Source organism: Chiloscyllium plagiosum, chromosome 11 (genome assembly GCF_004010195.1).
Source record: "Chiloscyllium plagiosum isolate BGI_BamShark_2017 chromosome 11, ASM401019v2, whole genome shotgun sequence".
NCBI lineage: Eukaryota > Metazoa > Chordata > Chondrichthyes > Orectolobiformes > Hemiscylliidae > Chiloscyllium > Chiloscyllium plagiosum.
The window spans coordinates 41292323-41310366 of NC_057720.1; the positions used below are offsets into that span (position 1 = coordinate 41292323).

An 18044-nucleotide genomic window follows, 5' to 3' on the forward strand; every position below is an offset into this window, starting at 1 on the left:
CTTAAACATTTATGCAGCTAAAGGGAATGTTGGTTAAAGATACCGTAGTTAGTGCTTATTTTATTCCAGGCACACCAGCCTAGGAGCACATCCTTCCTGTATCTATCCTCTCGAGCTCTTGAAGATTTTTGTTCATTTGAAGTGTTTCATGTTTAGATACTCCAGAGAAGACAGCTTCAAGCTCCTCAATCTCTCCTGCCAGGGCAATGCTGCTGTTAGTATTCAATTCACTGGTGCATGTTACTGGCTGCTTCGTGGACTGGAACTGACAATTGAGACTGAAAGGTTACTGTATAAAATATCTTCAATGTTATTGCCAGACGTGAGTGGTTTTAGGAAAATGACCTTGACTTACGGGCATTGAGTGTCAGAGCACTTCCTGTTGTGGGGCATCCTGTTTAGATTCAATCTATTGATATCTATTAGAACTGACTTGCAGTGGCTCAAAGTGGTCAGAGCATTATGGCTGTCATCGAAGCTGGTAACAAACTTCCCATGGTTTCAAAATCGTAAATGATAGAGTAGGTACGAGGTCTGATGACACTGTTGGAGTACTGATGTTGTTGTTAATCACATTAACTCGGCAGGAGTTGACTGAATTTATATTGTCTCTTTCTGAATCTCAAGATGTCTCTCTGGGCAATATGTCTCCAATAAACAGCAATGTGACAATGCACAGGGATCATCTGTTTTGATTTAAATTGGAGTCCAGCCTTGGTCAACAGCCAGTGTGGAGTTTGCACATTCCCCTATGATTGTGTGGGCCCCCTCCAGGTGCTCTGGTTTCCTTGCACAGTTCAAATATTTGTGGGTTAGGTGGGTCATTTGTGCGAAATTGTCCACAGTGTCCAGGATTGTGCAGAATAGGTGGATCAGCCATGGGAAATGCAGTGGTACAAGGATGGAGTGCTCCAGGTGGGATGCTCTTTGGATGGTTGGTGGGGTTTGATGGGTCAATTCTCTCATGCCACACTGTTGGGATTCTATTCTATGATTGAGGATAAAGGCTATTCTATGATTGAGGATAAAGCAGGGTGTCCTTGGAGAAGGAGCATGTGGTATGTATCAATGCTCTCGATGCCTTTAGATGGGGTACTGGGCTAATGGTCGGATACTTGGTAGTGTGGATGAGCAGAGGGATCTTGGTGTCCATGTACACAGATCTCTGAAAGTTGCCACCCAGGTAAATAGTGTGGTGAGGAAGGCATATGGCGTACTGGCTTTTATTGGTAGAGGAATTGAGTTCCGGAGTCCTGAGGTCATGATGCAGTTGTATAAGACTCTGGTGCGGCCGCATCTGGAATATTGTGTGCAGTTTTGGTTGCCATACTATAGGAAGGATGTGGAGGCACTGGAACGGGTGCAGAGGAGGTTTACCAGGATGTTGCCTGGTATGGAAGGAAGATCGTATGAGGAAAGACTGAGATACTTGGGGCTGTTTTCATTAGAGAAAAGACGGTTTAGGGGTGACTTGATTGAGGTGTACAAGATGATTAGGGGGTTAGATAGGGTTGACAGTGTGAACCTTTTCCCGCGTATGGAGTCGGGTATTACAAGGGTGCATAGCTTTAAATTAAGGGGGGGTAGATATAGGACTGAAGTTAGGGGTAGGTTCTTCACTCAGCGAGTCGTAAGTTCATGGAATGCCCTGCCAGCAGCAGTGGTGGACTCTCCCTCTTTATGGGCATTTAAGCGGGCATTGGATAGGTATATGGAGGATAGTGGGTTAGTATAGGTTAGGTGGGCTTGGATCGGCGCAACATCGAGGGCCAAAGGGCCTGTACTGCGCTGTATTCTTCTATGTTCTCTATGTTCTATGTTAGGCAGCATCCAAGGAGCAGGGGAATCAACGTTTCAGGCATAAGCCCTTCTTCAGGAATCCTGAAGAAGGGCTTTTATGCCCGAAACGTCAATTCTCCTGCTCCTTGGATGCTGCCTGACCTGCTGCGCTTTTCCAGCAACACATTTTTCAGCTCTGATCGCCAGCATCTGCAGTCCTCACTTTCTCCCTGGAAATGATCATTGCCTGGCACTTGTGTATCACAAGTGTTACTTGCCAAATGGCATCCTAAACTATAAGATTGTCCTGATATTGCTACACCTGAACATAGATTGCTTCTGTATATGAGGAGACATAAATGTTGATGAATAATGTGGAATCATGAGCAAACATTATCAATACTGACCTTATAATGGGATAAAAGGTCATTGATGAAAGAACTGTAGATAGTTCAGCCTAGGACCCTTCCCTGAGAATGCATTCAGGAGATGTCCTGAAACTGAGGTGACTGACCTCCAACAATTGCAACCATCTTTGCTTGTGCCAAGTATGACTCCAATCAGCAGATACCATTCCCCCCCGATTACCACTGATCCCATTTTTATTAAGGCTCCCTCTTGCCACACATGGTCAAATTCAGCCTTGCTGTCAAGAGTAGTCACTCTCATTTCACCTCTCGAATTCAACTCCTTTTCAAGGTGTGAACCACTGCTGTAATGAGATCAGAATCTGAGTGGCCCTGGTGGAACCCAAACTGAGCATTACTAAGTAGGTTATTGCTACAGATGTTCTTTTTCATTATACCATAATGGAAATTTGGTTTTCTTTAATTAATCTACATGTCTATTACTTTTGTCCAATTTTCTATATAAATCTTTCTACCATTGAAGTTAAACTATCATTCCTAGGCTTATTCATACACCAGTTTTTAACATCTTGTCTAGCGCACACCCTGTGCAACATAACTTGTTTACTTCTATCCACATTTTGTTTTTACACCTTATGATCTGTATATCCTTGCTTACTAAGATCTGCCTGTACTGCTCGTAAACAAGCATACAGTGGTACATGTGACAATAAAATTAACCGAGGGTACAGCATTTGCAACGTGCCAGTCCTCTCACACCACCCCTGTATCGAAGGACAATTGGAAGATAATGACAAGTCTCTCTGCAATTACCTGTTGCAAAATATCAGACTACCATCCCTCACCACTAGCCCCTACATATATAACTTCCCACGATTTTGCTGAACTCCAATTACAGAAGTCTATATTGGTTAATTCATTGTTTTAATAGCTTTCTCATTTATCCTTTTAGCAAAAGCTGCTATTCAATAAAAGCAGGGGAAGCATCTACCATTAATCAATAGTGAAATTATTAATGCACATCATGTAACTCTTCCAATCATTTGTGGAATAACAATTTGAATCTTTGGTTTATTATCATTAAAATCCACAAAATTACTTGGAAGAGAAATTTGTTAAGCCACTGTTCATGACTCAGTGATTTCAAATTTGACTTAATAATCAAAAGTAGTGGAATAACTATATAAATTAATATATAAGTATCCACCATCTTTTATTGATTTGGGCAGTTTTGTACTGGAATGGCAGTTGTAGAAAACTACAGGCTATAATGTGTTGCTGAATGTCTAACACACTGAAGTTTCAGCGGCACATAACATAAATCAAAAAGGATGATTCATTTTAAAGTCTTTATTTACATTTATCAGAAATAAGAGCTTTCCTATTAGGCAACTGGAGTATTTAAGCAGTACCCAATCACACATAATCCTTTCGTAAAGGACTTTCTGATTGAGACTTTAATAACTTTTATAAAAACAATAGTTTTTCTGGCCCATTTTTCGCCATCCAGTCCTTGCACTCCACAGAAAAAAATAGCTTTGGTCTTTCACTAGCCACTGACAACTGAAATTTCTTCTCAAATCGCCATAACCTCACATCTCACAGTAAGACCTTTATAAAACAGTGTTACTGAGCTGATCACACAACATTGGGTAAGATTAGCTCACATGGGAACAATTCCAGTCAGCAATACTTAACCAGAATCACACAAGTTGGTGTCAACGAGTTAGTTACCATAGCTTTCACAGATTAGTTCCTTGTACTTTCGTCCAGCATTTGCAATAATTTGAAGCAACTTTAATGATTCTTGTTTATTATCTTCTCGCAACTGTTTCAATTTCAGAATTTCCAGAAACGTCAAAAGGCCACCAACTTCTAAAACTTCTATCAGATATCGATGTCTGCAATAAATTGTAAAATTTATCTGTTTAAGCAATGTGTACCTGTACTTGTCTAAAAGCAAAAATTTAGCTGATGTTTGCAAATATATACAACATACTGCTAAAACTGTAAATAACAAGCTTTCATATTAATAAAAGCTTATTCTTTAGACCACAGTTACTGTGTTGTTTTAGGTTTTAGTCAGTATGTCAATATGCCTTTATGCTCATGATATCATTATTGCATTATAGTATGTGACCCTGAGGGTATAAAGATTTAATTATTCATCTTACCTCATTTAAGGCACGACATTGTACTGAAAGCACATTCTTTGTTATAATCTCATAGCATAATAATAGTCCATATACTTATGTGCCCATGGTATCTAATGTTTGTTTATAATAGCTATTTGTAACAAATATCACTTGGATTCTTCAATACCCTGGCATCCATGCCCAGTTTCTTATGTTTTGGGAAAAAAACTTAAATATTGTCACAAATATAAAATACCCTGTTGGAGACAAACTCCCCCACATCATGGTAGCAGGAATAGTCATCTGTGAAAGACTCTTATCTTGATGGCAGATACTTGGAAAATACATTTGACTATTCAACCTTCACTACCATACCATCTAAATATGTTGCAGTTCACTCACTAATAATTTGTTTCTTTCTTGAAAGTGAAGCTTCATCCAGACTTCATGCTGCATTGGAAACGCAACCAACATAATCAAAGATGCTTCACAACCTGGTTATACTCTCCTCCGTCTGGCAGAACATATGAAAGTCGTCTGTATAATCATATGAACCAATCCAAGAACAGTTTCTTCCTCATTGTTATAAGACTTTTGAATGGACCTCTTTAATATTAATATCGATCTCTCTCTGCACCCTCTCTGCAGATGTAACATTGTATTCTGCACTCTGTTCTGTTACCCTGATGCACTTGTATGGTATGATCTGCTTGTAAAGCAAGAAAGGCAACATTTTTCACTGTATCTCAGTACATGCAACAGTAATAAATCAAATCAAAAGCTGGTGTTCAACAGGAGGTGATGGCAGCAATCCGGGAGGTTGACACTGTACCTGCATGTTTTAACATCCATAGGAGGAGACATCATGAAAAGTATGAAAGCCATACAGTCATTATCAACCCTGAAAGAACTGAAGAAGTTATTTATCAATGTAGCGAATCCCCATTTTTTTTTCATTTCTCTCTTGCATTGCTTATTGACTTACATGCTGTTGGCTATGAAGTAAGATTGTATTCCTTAGAAAGGAGAAGGCTAAGAGGTGATTTAATAAAACTTTTCAAGATCATGACAGGTCTGGATTGAGTAGGTAAGGAGAAATACAAATGGAATAGGAACCAGATGGCAGAGTAAAACTGTTTTGTTAAAGTGTTTTGCAAAAGAAGCAAAGAGATGAGGGGAGGAAAAAAAACTTTCTTACATAGTCAGAGGATATGGAATGCACTCCCTGAAAATGTGGAGGAGACAAGTTCAAATGGGGCATGTAAGAGGGGAATGGATATTTATTTAAATAAAAATATTGTGCAGGAGTTTGGCACTGAGTCAAAATATTCAGAATGCATTGTAATAATTATGTGATGGTGTGATTGATTAAAGACCAACTGGTCAAGAGCTTTGAACAATGTAGTATATAAAGAACACTCCCATTTTGCATACAGTCATAAAGATGTACAGCATGGAAGCAGACCCGTCAGTCCAACTCGTCCACGCCAACCATACATCTTGAATTAATCTAATTCAATTTTCCAGCATTTGGCCTATATCGCTCCAAACCCTTCCTATTCATGTACCCATCCAGATCCCTTTTAAAATGTTGTAATTGTACCAGTCTCCACTACCAATTCATTGTATATGCACACTACCCGTGAAAAAGTTTCCCCTTAGATTTAAAAGGAACCTGTCTCCTCTCACCTTAAATCCCCTCGAACAAATTGCCCACCACTGATGTCAGGCTCACTAGTCTGTAGTTCCCTGGCATTTCTTTAAGCTTCACTTAGCTGCCAACAAAGCACTTTTACGGTCAGCAAGGACAGTGTTAAGAAGGTGCATAAATGCAAACATATCATTAAGGTTCAGAATCAATCAAGGAAAAAGTAAATTTCAGATAACAACCAAGCTTTCCATGGTGTCAACCTCCCATATGTTGTCGACATACAAGGTGATCAGATGCCTTGTATAATTGATTAATATCATATGTGCTGAAAAGGCAGGACAACATACACCAAAAGCTGACATCTACATGGCAGAGAATGCTACCATAATACTAGGGGGCATCCTGAAATACATGTGCCTGCACAATTGTCGCTCTGTAGTATAACCCACAAGAGACCATCTTAGTGCATTTAAGAAATCAAACAATTCCATACATTGGTACTACAGCGTGATTCTGCCAATGTCAAGCAAAGTTCATCTGGACTTCCTGAGATCGTCTACCTGGTAGATACCTACTGTCCAGCACTGGCAAGATAACAAGTATGCATAGTGCTCAGTATAGTCACAATTCATTGAGTTCAAACCACACTCATTTGGCTGAAACAAACCAGACCATAATGCAATCAAGCAGTGATTTCAAATACCCTTATCCAGGTGGATTTGAAGGATGATAAATTGCTCCATCTTAAAGATAGTGCAACCCCATTTACTGAAATTCCAAAATGCAGTGCAACATTCAGAAGCTTCAAACAGAGCTGAAAGATTGGAACAAAATGGTACAATTCATAAGGTCAACCGTTACACAGGTTGGCGGGGCTGTATCATGTGTTTCAAAGTAAGATGGGACCATTAAAGGTATGCCCCTAGATCCAATCTTTCACGTAGAAGGTGTCCAGAATACTGACAACCGAAGAATTAAATCCTAAATTTTCTGGAGCAAGCTTCTTTTTCAAGCTAGATGCAAAGTATAGATACTGGTCTGTCCATTTAGGTCATTACATTTAGGACACCATTTGGATGGCATTGATTCCGTAGTTGCTATTTGGGTAAGTTAGCCAAAACATATCTCAGCAGATTATGGATAGGATTGTTGAGAAGGTATCAGGATGACTACATGCGACACACTGAGCAGATTACTCTACCCATACAATAACAAAAGATATTCCTTTCGATTTACACATTGATGCTGTAGACCTCAAAATGGAAGACATTCTCAAAGTTGATCTGTTATGCTTTGGCCACACAGAGGGGGAACAGTTGCAATTGGCAACTGCTGAAGGTGAACAATAATAAATATTGCAAAAGATCATTATCCAGAGATGGTTTCACAGAATTAAAAGAGGTTCCTGAGAAATTCTGTTCACTTTGGCCATACAAAGACGAACTTAGCGAATCATGACAAAGGCAAACAAGTCCTAATACCAAAAGCGATAGGCCCTAAATTCATGTCAATGTGACACCAAGGACAAGCAAGCATTTAAAACACACTATGGCTAGCACATGAACCTACATACTGGGCAGGGATGAATAAAGACATTCAATGCATGTGAGGAATACCAAATGTATCAACTCCAGCAGCGAGGGAAGTCTCCACATCCACACGAAGGTCCATCCAATCCTTAGATGAGAGCAACAGATTTATTCACAGTGCATGGAAAGATTACATCCGTGCGATTAATTATTTCTCAAAAATTTCCCATTGTTTGATGACATAGCAACACAATAAGCATGACCATTGCTGACATAATGAGTGCTATTTTCTGTTTATTTTGCATCCCAGATTAGATACTCTCTGACAACAGACTGCAATTCAATAGTAAATGATGTCAAGATGTGTATTTATTGGAGGGTAACCCAAGTCACATCACCACCTCACTATAAATGCACACAGTCTAACAGAGCACATGGCATGTACCTTCAAATCAATGATCATTAAATGTTGAACAACTAACCAAGATCATTGCAATGCTGTGCTGTGTTTCATGCATTTCCAGAACATTTTATGCTCAGAAGGCAAGTATGAACGACATTGCCCAGCAACCAATTGGCTAGCCATTGAGATACAGGAGATTCTTCTTCAAAAGACAGAGGAGAATGAAAGAAATACACAATGAACAAACAGGTGGAGAACCACCAAAACTACACTAGGTTAGAGCACTGGAGTTAACATACACATAAAAAAGACTTGGATGCTAGAAGTTTTCAAAATACTCAACCAGTCCAGATCATACAAAGACATTACTGGTCATGGTGTTACACTGCAAGTGAACAAAAGCCAATTCAGGCCAATGCACAGCACGCCAGTTGAAGGTACTGTCAAAGGAACCTTGTTCAATTTCAATAGTGTATCTGTTAAATTGTATGCATTACTGTTAATGTGCTTCAATAGTGGAAGGAATGAAAATATGTGGCTGTGATGCCAACAAAGCGGCCACTTTGTCCGAATGGTGTGTCACTTCGTGAATGTTGCTCCACTCATCTGGACAAGGCTTTTAAAAAATTCGCGAGCGGCATGTGGACTAGCATTTATTGCTCCAAGACTATTTATCCTTTACGGTGGTGAGCTGCCTTCTTGAATCACTGCAGACCATGGTGCTGTAAGCAGACCCACAATGCTGTTTGTACAATATAATACAATATCCTTTTACGAATTCCAGGATGTTGTTACAGCAACAGTGAAGGAACAGTGATATATTTCCAAGTCAGGATAATGAGTAGCTTGGAGGATAAATTGGAGGTGATGACGTTCCATGTATCTGCTGCCATTATCCTTCTACTCTGATCTTGGGTTTGGAAGGTGATGTCCAAGGATCTTTAGCGAATTTCTGCAGTGTATCTTGAAGATAATACACACTGCTGGTGAGTGTCAGTGGTGGAGAAAGTGGATGATTATGGATGTGGTGCCAATCAAATGGGCTGCTTTGTCCTAGATGATACCCACCTTTTTGAGTGTTGTTGGAGCTGCATTCATCCAGACAAGTGGGGAGTATTCCATCAAACTTCTAATTGTCCTTGTAAGTGGTGGACAGGTTTTGGGGAGTCAGGAGGTGAATGGCATTATAGAATCTGGACCTCTGGCCTGATCTTGTAACCAATGTATTTATATGGCATATTTCAGCTGAATTTCTCATCAATGGTAACCCCAGGACTTTGGTAGTGGGGGAGGATTCAGTGATAGTAATGCCAATAAATGAAAAGGGATGGCGGTTAGATTTTCTCTTATTGAATATGGTCATTGCCCGGCATCTGTATGGCACAAATGTTACTTGCCATTTGTCAGCCCATGCCTGGATATTTTACAGCTCTTGTTGTATTTGACCATGAACTACTTCAAGCTATGGAACTGATCTGCAATCATCAGCAAATATCCCCACTTCTGACTTTATGATGGAGGAAAGATTATTAATAAAGCAGCCAAACATGGTTGGACCAAGGATAATACTATGAGAAACCCCAGATCAGAGGTCTTGCAGCGGAAATAACTGACCTCCAACAACTATAACCATCTTCCTATATGCCAGGTCTGACTCCAACCAATGGAGGGTTTATCCTCGATCCATTTTTGCTAGGGCTTGATTGAATGCAGTCTTGATGTCAAGGGCTGTCACTCATTTGTACTGACTCTTCCACTGTTAAGGACAGGGATATTTGAGAAGCCTCCTCCACCAGCGAGCTATTCAGTTGTCCACCATCATTCATAACTGAATATGGCAGGACTGCAGAGCTTAGATTTGATCCATTTATCACATGCTGCTATATATGGTTAATCCATTCATTTCTGGTCAAAGCATTACATTGATGATTGAAATGTTATTCTTTTAAACTGTTTTAACTGTTTGCACAATTAGCAAATTAAAAGCATCTGCCTATATACAACCACGTATATCTGATAGATATAATTTTTTTTGCAAGGGGGGGGATGTTGTCTTGTGTCTTAATGTCACTATGGCAGTATGCCTTTAAGAGAAATGGTCATGATATCATCAGCATCATAGTATATGGCCTGAGGATGTAACAATCTCACACTCCACCTTACCTCAGATCACTTGAAGTATGACACTTTCTTGGCAGCATTGTTACCAGACACAGTAATATTAGTTCAGATGCTTAAGTGCTGTCTGTTAAATTCTTCAATATCATCATATCCAACCCAGATTCTTATTTTACTGGAGATAACATAAGCATCGTTGCATTGGGTAAAAACATCCAATAATAAGTATGTAAGTTAGCTCGCTGAGCTTGGAGGTTTGTTTTCAGACGTTTCGTCACCACACTAGGTAATATCAGTGAGAGTCTCTGGTGAAGTGCTGGTGGTATGTTCCACTTCTATTTATAGGTCTTGGTTTCTTAAGGTGGGTGATATCATTTTCTGGCTCTTTGTTTTTCAAGGGAAGGTAGATAGGATCTAAATCGATGCGTTTATTGATGGAGTTCTGGTTAGAATGCCATACCTCTAAGAATTCTCATGCATGTCTTTGTTTCGCCTTGCCTAGGATGTGCTTGTCCCAGTCAAAGTGATGTCCTTCTTTATCTGTATGTATAGAAATTAGTGATAGTGTGTCATGTATTTTCATGGCCAGTTGGTGTTTATCTATTCTGGTGGCAGGTTTCCTGCTAGTTTGTCTGATGTCGTGTTTTTTACAATTCTTGCATGACATCTTGTAAATGACCCTTAGGTTCATTATTCACTGTTTAAGTGTGTTGGGAGGTTTATGGGCTACCATGATGCCAAGGGCACTGAGTAGTCTGGAGAATTGAAAAATTGGAAAAAAGGACCAGAAATGACCTCACCCACCTTAAGGAACCAAGACCTATAAACAGAGAGGCCGGACATACCACCAGCGCTTCACCAGAGACTCTCACTGATCATGTTACCTAGTATGGTGATGAAACATCTGAAAACAAACTTGCTCAGCGAGCTAACTTACATACTGATCAACCTGAGCTACAAATCTTCTCAAAAATCGCTGACATCCAATTATATACAATTCATATCAAAATGTACTTAAACAGCTTACACAAACTGAAAAGAAAATGTTCAATTCAAAACATCCAGCTGAAAAACATGTATAACACAGTTTCACATATTGAAATTTCTGTATATTTTAAATGAGTTGCAAATAAGTAAGATAGGCCAAATAAGAAAGTGTTTAAAAAGCACAATTTTCTGAATAAATGACAAAGACAGAAATATGTGTTATGAAAGCATATAGAGGCACACCGATGGAGATAATATTATATATAAACAGTTATACTAATTGTTCAGCTGATTTGGCAAAAATTAGAACTATTTGTGAGTTATGTGTATTAAAAGGCTGAGGTAGTGAAAGCCACAGAAACAATTAGTAACGTTACCGAGTTCTCAATTTGAAAAGGTATCCCTGTAACAAACTGTGGGGTGAAAGGCAAGAAACTTCCCAAAGGTGCACAGAAAGTGAGTAACTGCTACAAGTCGCTGTTTACTTTCTAGCACCATCTTAAAAGTAGCATTTGTAGAGCTCTTGGCCTTATTTCCATATGAATAATAGGCACGTGCACCAGAAAACCACCAAAGAGGTCAGATTTTTCATTTAGAAAGCCAATAATGATATAACCATTATTATAGTGATTAAATTAAAGCTTACCCACTTGTTGCAGACAAAAATACACCAATGGCTTGTAATTGTTCAGTTAAACAGGTACCAACCATATATCTATTCAAAGAAGTTAAGTATTCCAGAAAATATTGACCATTCTCCTGTACATGGCACAAAAGAGCAACACTTCCAACTTCCAGAAGAATAAATAAAATATGTATTTCTAATTTATGATTAGTTAAAGAAACAAACAAAGTAAATTATTTTCTGGACTCTGCAACTATTAAATTTTCCAAGAGTAGAAGCAGGATACAGACGACTTGGAATACAAAAATATTTTCTTTTATGCTCTCAAAGTCTCCAAAACCAGAGTTTTAGAGAAAGAAAGTATAATACCAGACACTGATAAACACAGAAACAGAAATTACTGGAGAAATTCTGCAGGTCCAGCAGCATCACGAGAGAGAAAGCAGAATTAATGTTTTGAGTTGGTGACTCTTCAGAGTGATTAATCAACCCATATCACTCTATATGAATGTCCTTCCTAATTCTTTTCAACTTCCCATTGTAAATACAAAAGAAAGAATGACAAAAGCCTGTGAGAGTAGAGGGTGGTGATATAGGGTTGCTTTTCAGATTGGAGGCCTGTGACCAGCAGTGCGCCACAAAGTGCTGGGAGGCATGGTTAGTAAGTTTGCAGATGACACCAAAATAGGTGGTATAGTAGACAGTGAATAAGATTATCTCAGAGTAAAACGGGACCTTCATCAGATAGGCAAATGGGCCAAGGATTGGAGTTTAACTTAGATAAATGTGAGGTGTTGCATTTTGGTAAAGCAAACCAGAGCAGGACTTATACAGTTAATGGTATGACCCTGGAGAGTGTTGCCGAACAAAGCGACCTAGGGGTGCAGGTGCATAGGTCCTGGAAAATGGAGTCGCAGGTATACGGGCTGGTGAAAGGGGAAAGATTTAAAAGGGATCTAAGGGGCAACTTCTTCATTCAGAGGGTGGTGCATGTATGGAATAAGCTGTGACAGGAAGTGGTGGAGGCTGGTACAATTACAACATTTAAAAGGCATCTGGATGGGCATATGAATAGGAAGGGTTTACAGGGATATGGACCAAATGCTGGAAAATGGGACTAGATTAGTTTAGGATACTTGATCGGCGTGAGTGAGTTGGACCGAAGGGTCTGTTTCCCTACTGTATATCTCTGGCTCTACCTCTGCTGCCAGTGATCCACATTTATTCTCACTATTTTCTATCTTTTTACATATCTACAAAAGCTATTACAATGTGTTTTTATGTTTCCAGTTAGTTTACCCCAATGTTCTAGTTTTTCTTTGTTTCTCAACTCCTTTGTCATACTTTGCAGAATTTTAAAATACTCCCAATCCTCAGACCTATTACATTTTCAGCTACATTAAAGCTACTTTAGTCCACCAACTACCCATCCCTTGCTTTGCCAGGTTGGATTACTTTCCCAATTTAATTTTAATCCTTAAGCTAATGTATTACTATTGCTGATTATGGATTTTTTTTTAAATCATCCTTGTCTACAGATTATAATTTTTCTTACCCTTTTCAACTGGTGTACTTGAACCAACTTGTCGCTCATGCATACAATATTTGCTTTGTTCAGATTAAAAGCATCAAGTTCAGACTTTCTTTTCAAATTCTCAAACTTAATTGAAAATTCTTCTATATTATGATCACACTACCCCAAAGGCCCCTGTACGACAAGATTATTAATTAACATTGACTTCTTGTCAGCAAAAGGTTCAAATTTAAAATTCTAATTCATTTATTCAAAACTTTGTGTGCCTGAACCCACTCTCAAAGCCTCCAATAGCCCAGAGTTCCTCCAACTCAGACCTCTTGTGTATCTTCCAGCCTTCATTCTACAATGGACAATTATTCCATAAATTGTCCAGATTCTATGCTTAGGATTTTCTGTCCAAACCCAGCTTCTCCACTTGCCTCTTTCAGGTCCTTTTTAAATCATTCCCTTCTCACCTTAAACTTATGCCCTCTAGTTTTGGACTTCTAGGAAAAAGACCTTGGCTATTCACCCTACCCATGCCCCTCACAGTTTTGTAAACCTCTATAAGGTCACCCCTCAGCCTCCGATGTTCCAGGGAAAAAAGCTGCCGCCTATTCAACCTCTCCCTAAAAGTCAAACCTTCCAGTCCCGGCAATATCCCTGTAAATCCTTTCTGCACATGGCAACATCCTTCCTATAGAAGGATGTCCAGGACTGTATACAATATTCTATGTGTTTAATAAACTTTTTAAAACCCAATTATATAACTCCAGTGATCATCCTTCACAAATGGACCTGAAATGTTGACTCTGCATTCTCTCCACAGATGCTGCCAAACTTGCTCAGTTTCTCCAGCAATTTGTTTTTGTTTCTGATTTCCAGCATTCCCAGTTCTTTGTTTTTTTTTCTTTAACTAAACACTTGGTCATTCTCCCCTTAGGATTTTTCTCAGATTATCATATATCATAAAAGGAGGTCATTCTGTCTGTACTAGCACCCACGACTCTGCCTATTCCCCATTCCTTTTCAAGTATATGCCTAACATTGTTTTGAAAATTACTGTTCAATCTTCCACCACCTTTGCAGGCCGTGTCTGATAAATTTATATCTGATTCAGTCTACAACAGTCAAGTCAAAATATGCTTCTTTAAGAGATACAAAAGTTCTATAATAGCACACTATTGTCTATTGTTTCCCTCACTGATGTTCATTGATTTCTTTATAAGTTAAGAAATATTCCCCACAATTTGATTGAAAGCAGATGTTAAAATTCAGTCTAAAGAAAAGGATACGTTAATCTGAGCCATGCTGTCAATCTTGTGAGAAACAGACTGGCACCTTGAGCAAACTGCAGTTCAAGCTCTGGACCAGTTTTACCTTTATTTGTATTTATGAAGTCATTCAACATACGATGCCGGACAGCTTTAGTGCCATTGTCCCACTCTTGTAGAAAACTCATCAGTCTAGAAATTTCCACTTCTTCTTTTGATGAAGCCATTTTCAGAATATAATTAATCTTGTCAGCTGAGGAAAAAAAAGGTTAATATGTCATATAACATACCACAACATGGGAGCAGATTTAACAGCGACAGTAAAAGTAGGATGTGAGGTGGGTGGTTGGGTGTACTGAATTAAACAAGAGCCGAAATCTCAAGTTCCTGACTTTGGGTTGAGTTTGAGAAATACTGAGCAGCATGGTAGTGGTGGAGCAACTCCATCACACTGCCTGATGGAGAGATCTATTTACCATGTCAGGAATACTCATTAAATGAGAACTTCAGTCCTACTTAGTCAATGGCACACAAGAAACTTGTGCTTCCAGTTTCCTGACAAATTAAATATGGTGTGCACTGAGCAGAGTTGTTCAATTTTTATGTCAGAGGTTAGATTTTATCTTTTTCTTTTCAGCAACAAAGGGAGAGGTGCAGGAGAAGCCGGATAATATAGTAGCAGCAAGGACAAGGGACAGGATTAGAAGGGGGTGTAGATGGTTGGGTTCTCAACTGGCAGTATGGCAAGGCATTGACATGTGTGGATGCAGAAAGTGGAAGTCTCAGGCTTTATCTTATAGGGCAGGGTCCATCATTGAGAAGATCAGAGCTCATATACCTCAAATTTCTCGACATCAAACCTTATCTGCCCACGATCTGCCCACTCCACCAGCCTGTCAATGTCCTTTTGGAGTTCTACAGTATCCACCACAGTTTACAATTCTTCCAAGTTTAGTATCATCTGCAAACTTTGAAATTCTCCACTGCACATCAAGATTCAGATTATATATCAGGATCGCAATACTAACCCTTGGTGAGTTCCACTAAAACTTTCCTCCAGCCTGAAAAATATCCATTGAGCATTACTCACTGTTTCCTATCACATAATTTTGTATCCATTTTGCTACTGTCTCTTTTATACCATGACCTACAATTTTCCTCACAAGCCTATTGTGTGGCATTTTATCAAAAACCTTCTGGAAATCCACGTGTATCATGTCAGTAGGGTTATTTTCACTGACCCTTTCTGTTACCTCCACAAAAACTCCAGCATATTTGTTTAACATGATTTCCCCTTTAGAAATCCATTCCAACTCTTCCTAATCAATCCACCTTTTTCCATGTGACTACTAATTTTATCCTGAATAATTGTTTCAGAAAGTTTCCTGCCACCAAAGATTTAAACTAAACGGAATGTAGTTGACGGAATTATCCTTACAGCCTCTCTTTAACAATTCATTAAGACTGTGTAGTAGTTGAAGATATGGGTATGTTTCTAAATGAATACTTTGCATCCCTCTCGCCAAAAGAACAGAATGATGGGTCTAGATTAACTTAAGATATCTGGTCAGCATTGATGAGTTCGACCAAAGGTCTGTTTCCATGCTGTACAACTCTACGACTCAATGCTGATGTTGTAGTTAAGGAAGACATGAAATGAATGGGATAAATGTAGTAAAAGGCTTATGCCTGAAACGTCGATTCTCCTGCCTCTTGAATGCTGGCTGATCAGCTGTGCTTTTCCAGCATCACACTCTTCGACTCTGATCTCCAGCATCTGCAGTCCTCACTTTCTCTTAATGAAAGGCAATATTAAGGCATTTTGCATCTTTGAAAGTAGATAAATTTCCAGAACTGCAAGTGATGCATGCCAGTCTACTGAGAAGCAAGAGAAGAAATTGAAGAAGCTGTGCCCATCATTTTCTGGTTACAAATATGATGCCACAGAATTGGAAGACTGCTGATTTTGTAAATACTATTTGAAAAAAAAAGGGGAATATATAAACAAATAAAAGCAAACCACTGCAAATGCTGGAAATCTGAAATTAAAATCAGAAAGTTCTGGAGAAACTCAGCAGGTCTGGCAGCCGCTGTTAAGAGAGAACAGAGTTAATGTTTTGAGTCTCATACAACTCTTCTTGTATCGCTCTTCCTCAGAACTGAAGAAGAGTTATGTCATACTAGAAACATTAAGTCTGTTTGTCTGTCCACATTCGCTCCAGTCCTTTCTGTTTTGAAGCATGCAAAGATGCAAATTAGGACTTGGAGTGAATCATTCAGTCCTTCTTACATGCTCCATCATTTAATAAGATCATTGCTGATTACTGTGGCCCCAATTAGACATCCAAACCTACTCCCAACAATCATTGAACCCCTGATTGGTCAAGAATCTACCTACCTAGGCCTTAAAAATATCCAGTGACCCTGCCTCTACCATTCCCTGTGGAAGAGCATTCCAAAGATCTATGAAACTCAGAAATAAAATCTTATTCATATCAATCTTAAATGGGAGACCCCTTATATTTAAACGGTGTCCCCTCATTCTATTCGCTCCCAACAAGGGGAAACATCCTTTCATCATTCACTCTGTAAAGTAACCATAGGATGTTTCACGAAGGTCACCTCTCATTCTTATAATCTCCAATGAACACAGACACGACTTGTCCAATCTTTTCTCAAGAGATAACATACCCTCCACCATTTCAGCCATCAGTCAAATGAACCTTCTCTAAACTGCTTCTAACAGATTAACATTCTGTCTTAAATAAGGAAGACAAAAGTGTGCACTGTACTCTAGAAGGTGGCTTCACCAATTGCCCTTTACAGAAAAGCATCCCTACTTTTATAATCCATTTTCCTTGCAATAAAAGAGTGAGGCAATTAGTTATATGTAACCAGAGGGTCAACATTCCATAAGCGTGAGACATTGATCTGTGACTACTCAGTCTATTTCAGACAGCCTAATTATGGGGTGGACTGAATATTGGAACTATAATGTACTAAGTACTTTTTCTGAAAAGTACTAAGGGACAGTATTAATCATAATTCAGAAAGATGCAGGGCAACCACCATAAGGAAAGATCATACCTGACAAATTGCATTGAATATTTTTAGGAATTTTTTTAAAAAAGGAGGTTGATGACAAGATTTTAGTAAGCTTTAAATAATATTAGATTAGATTAGATTAGATTAGATTACTTACAGAGTGGAAACAGGCCCTTCGGCCCAACAGGTCCACACCGACCCGCCGAAGCGCAACCCACCCATACCCCTACATGTACCCCTTACCTAACACTATGGCAATTTAGCATGGCCAATTCACCTGACCTGCACATCTTTGGACTGTGGGAGGAAACCGGAGCACCCGGAGGAAACCCACGCAGACACGGGGAGAAAGTGCAAACTCCACACAGTCAGTCGCCTGAAGCGGGAATTGAACCCGGGTCTCTGGCGCTGTGAGGCAGCAGTGCTAACCACTGTGCCACCGTGCCGCCCGTGCCATATCTAACATGGTAGACTAATCAGATAGTAAACGTTCATGGAATTCATTGGAAACTGGCAACTTGGATACAAATGTTGTGCTGTAGCACTAAACAAGGGCTAATTAATGGTCCACAGGTACTTTTATGTTGGGAAAAGTATTTCAAATTGGTGTTTCA

General features: G+C 39.3%; 1 protein-coding gene across 4 annotated transcripts in view; it reads right to left on the reverse strand.

Annotated features, from left to right (window-relative positions):
* The window catches only part of armh1 (armadillo like helical domain containing 1), a 60547-nt gene extending 45911 nt beyond the window's left edge, over positions 1-14636 (reverse strand). For 3 of the 4 annotated variants that reach the window (XM_043699171.1, XM_043699170.1, XM_043699169.1), the window contains exons 1-3: positions 14407-14636; positions 11617-11685; positions 3882-4048 (exon numbers count right to left, since the gene is read on the reverse strand). In XM_043699171.1, the coding sequence (XP_043555106.1) occupies positions 3882-4048; positions 11617-11685; positions 14407-14612 (442 nt within the window). In that variant the 5' untranslated portion in view covers positions 14613-14636. The remainder of the gene's footprint in view (positions 1-3881; positions 4049-11616; positions 11686-14406) is intronic. The other variant, XM_043699172.1, reaches the window with a different exon arrangement.
* Between the last annotated feature and the right edge of the window lie 3408 nt (positions 14637-18044).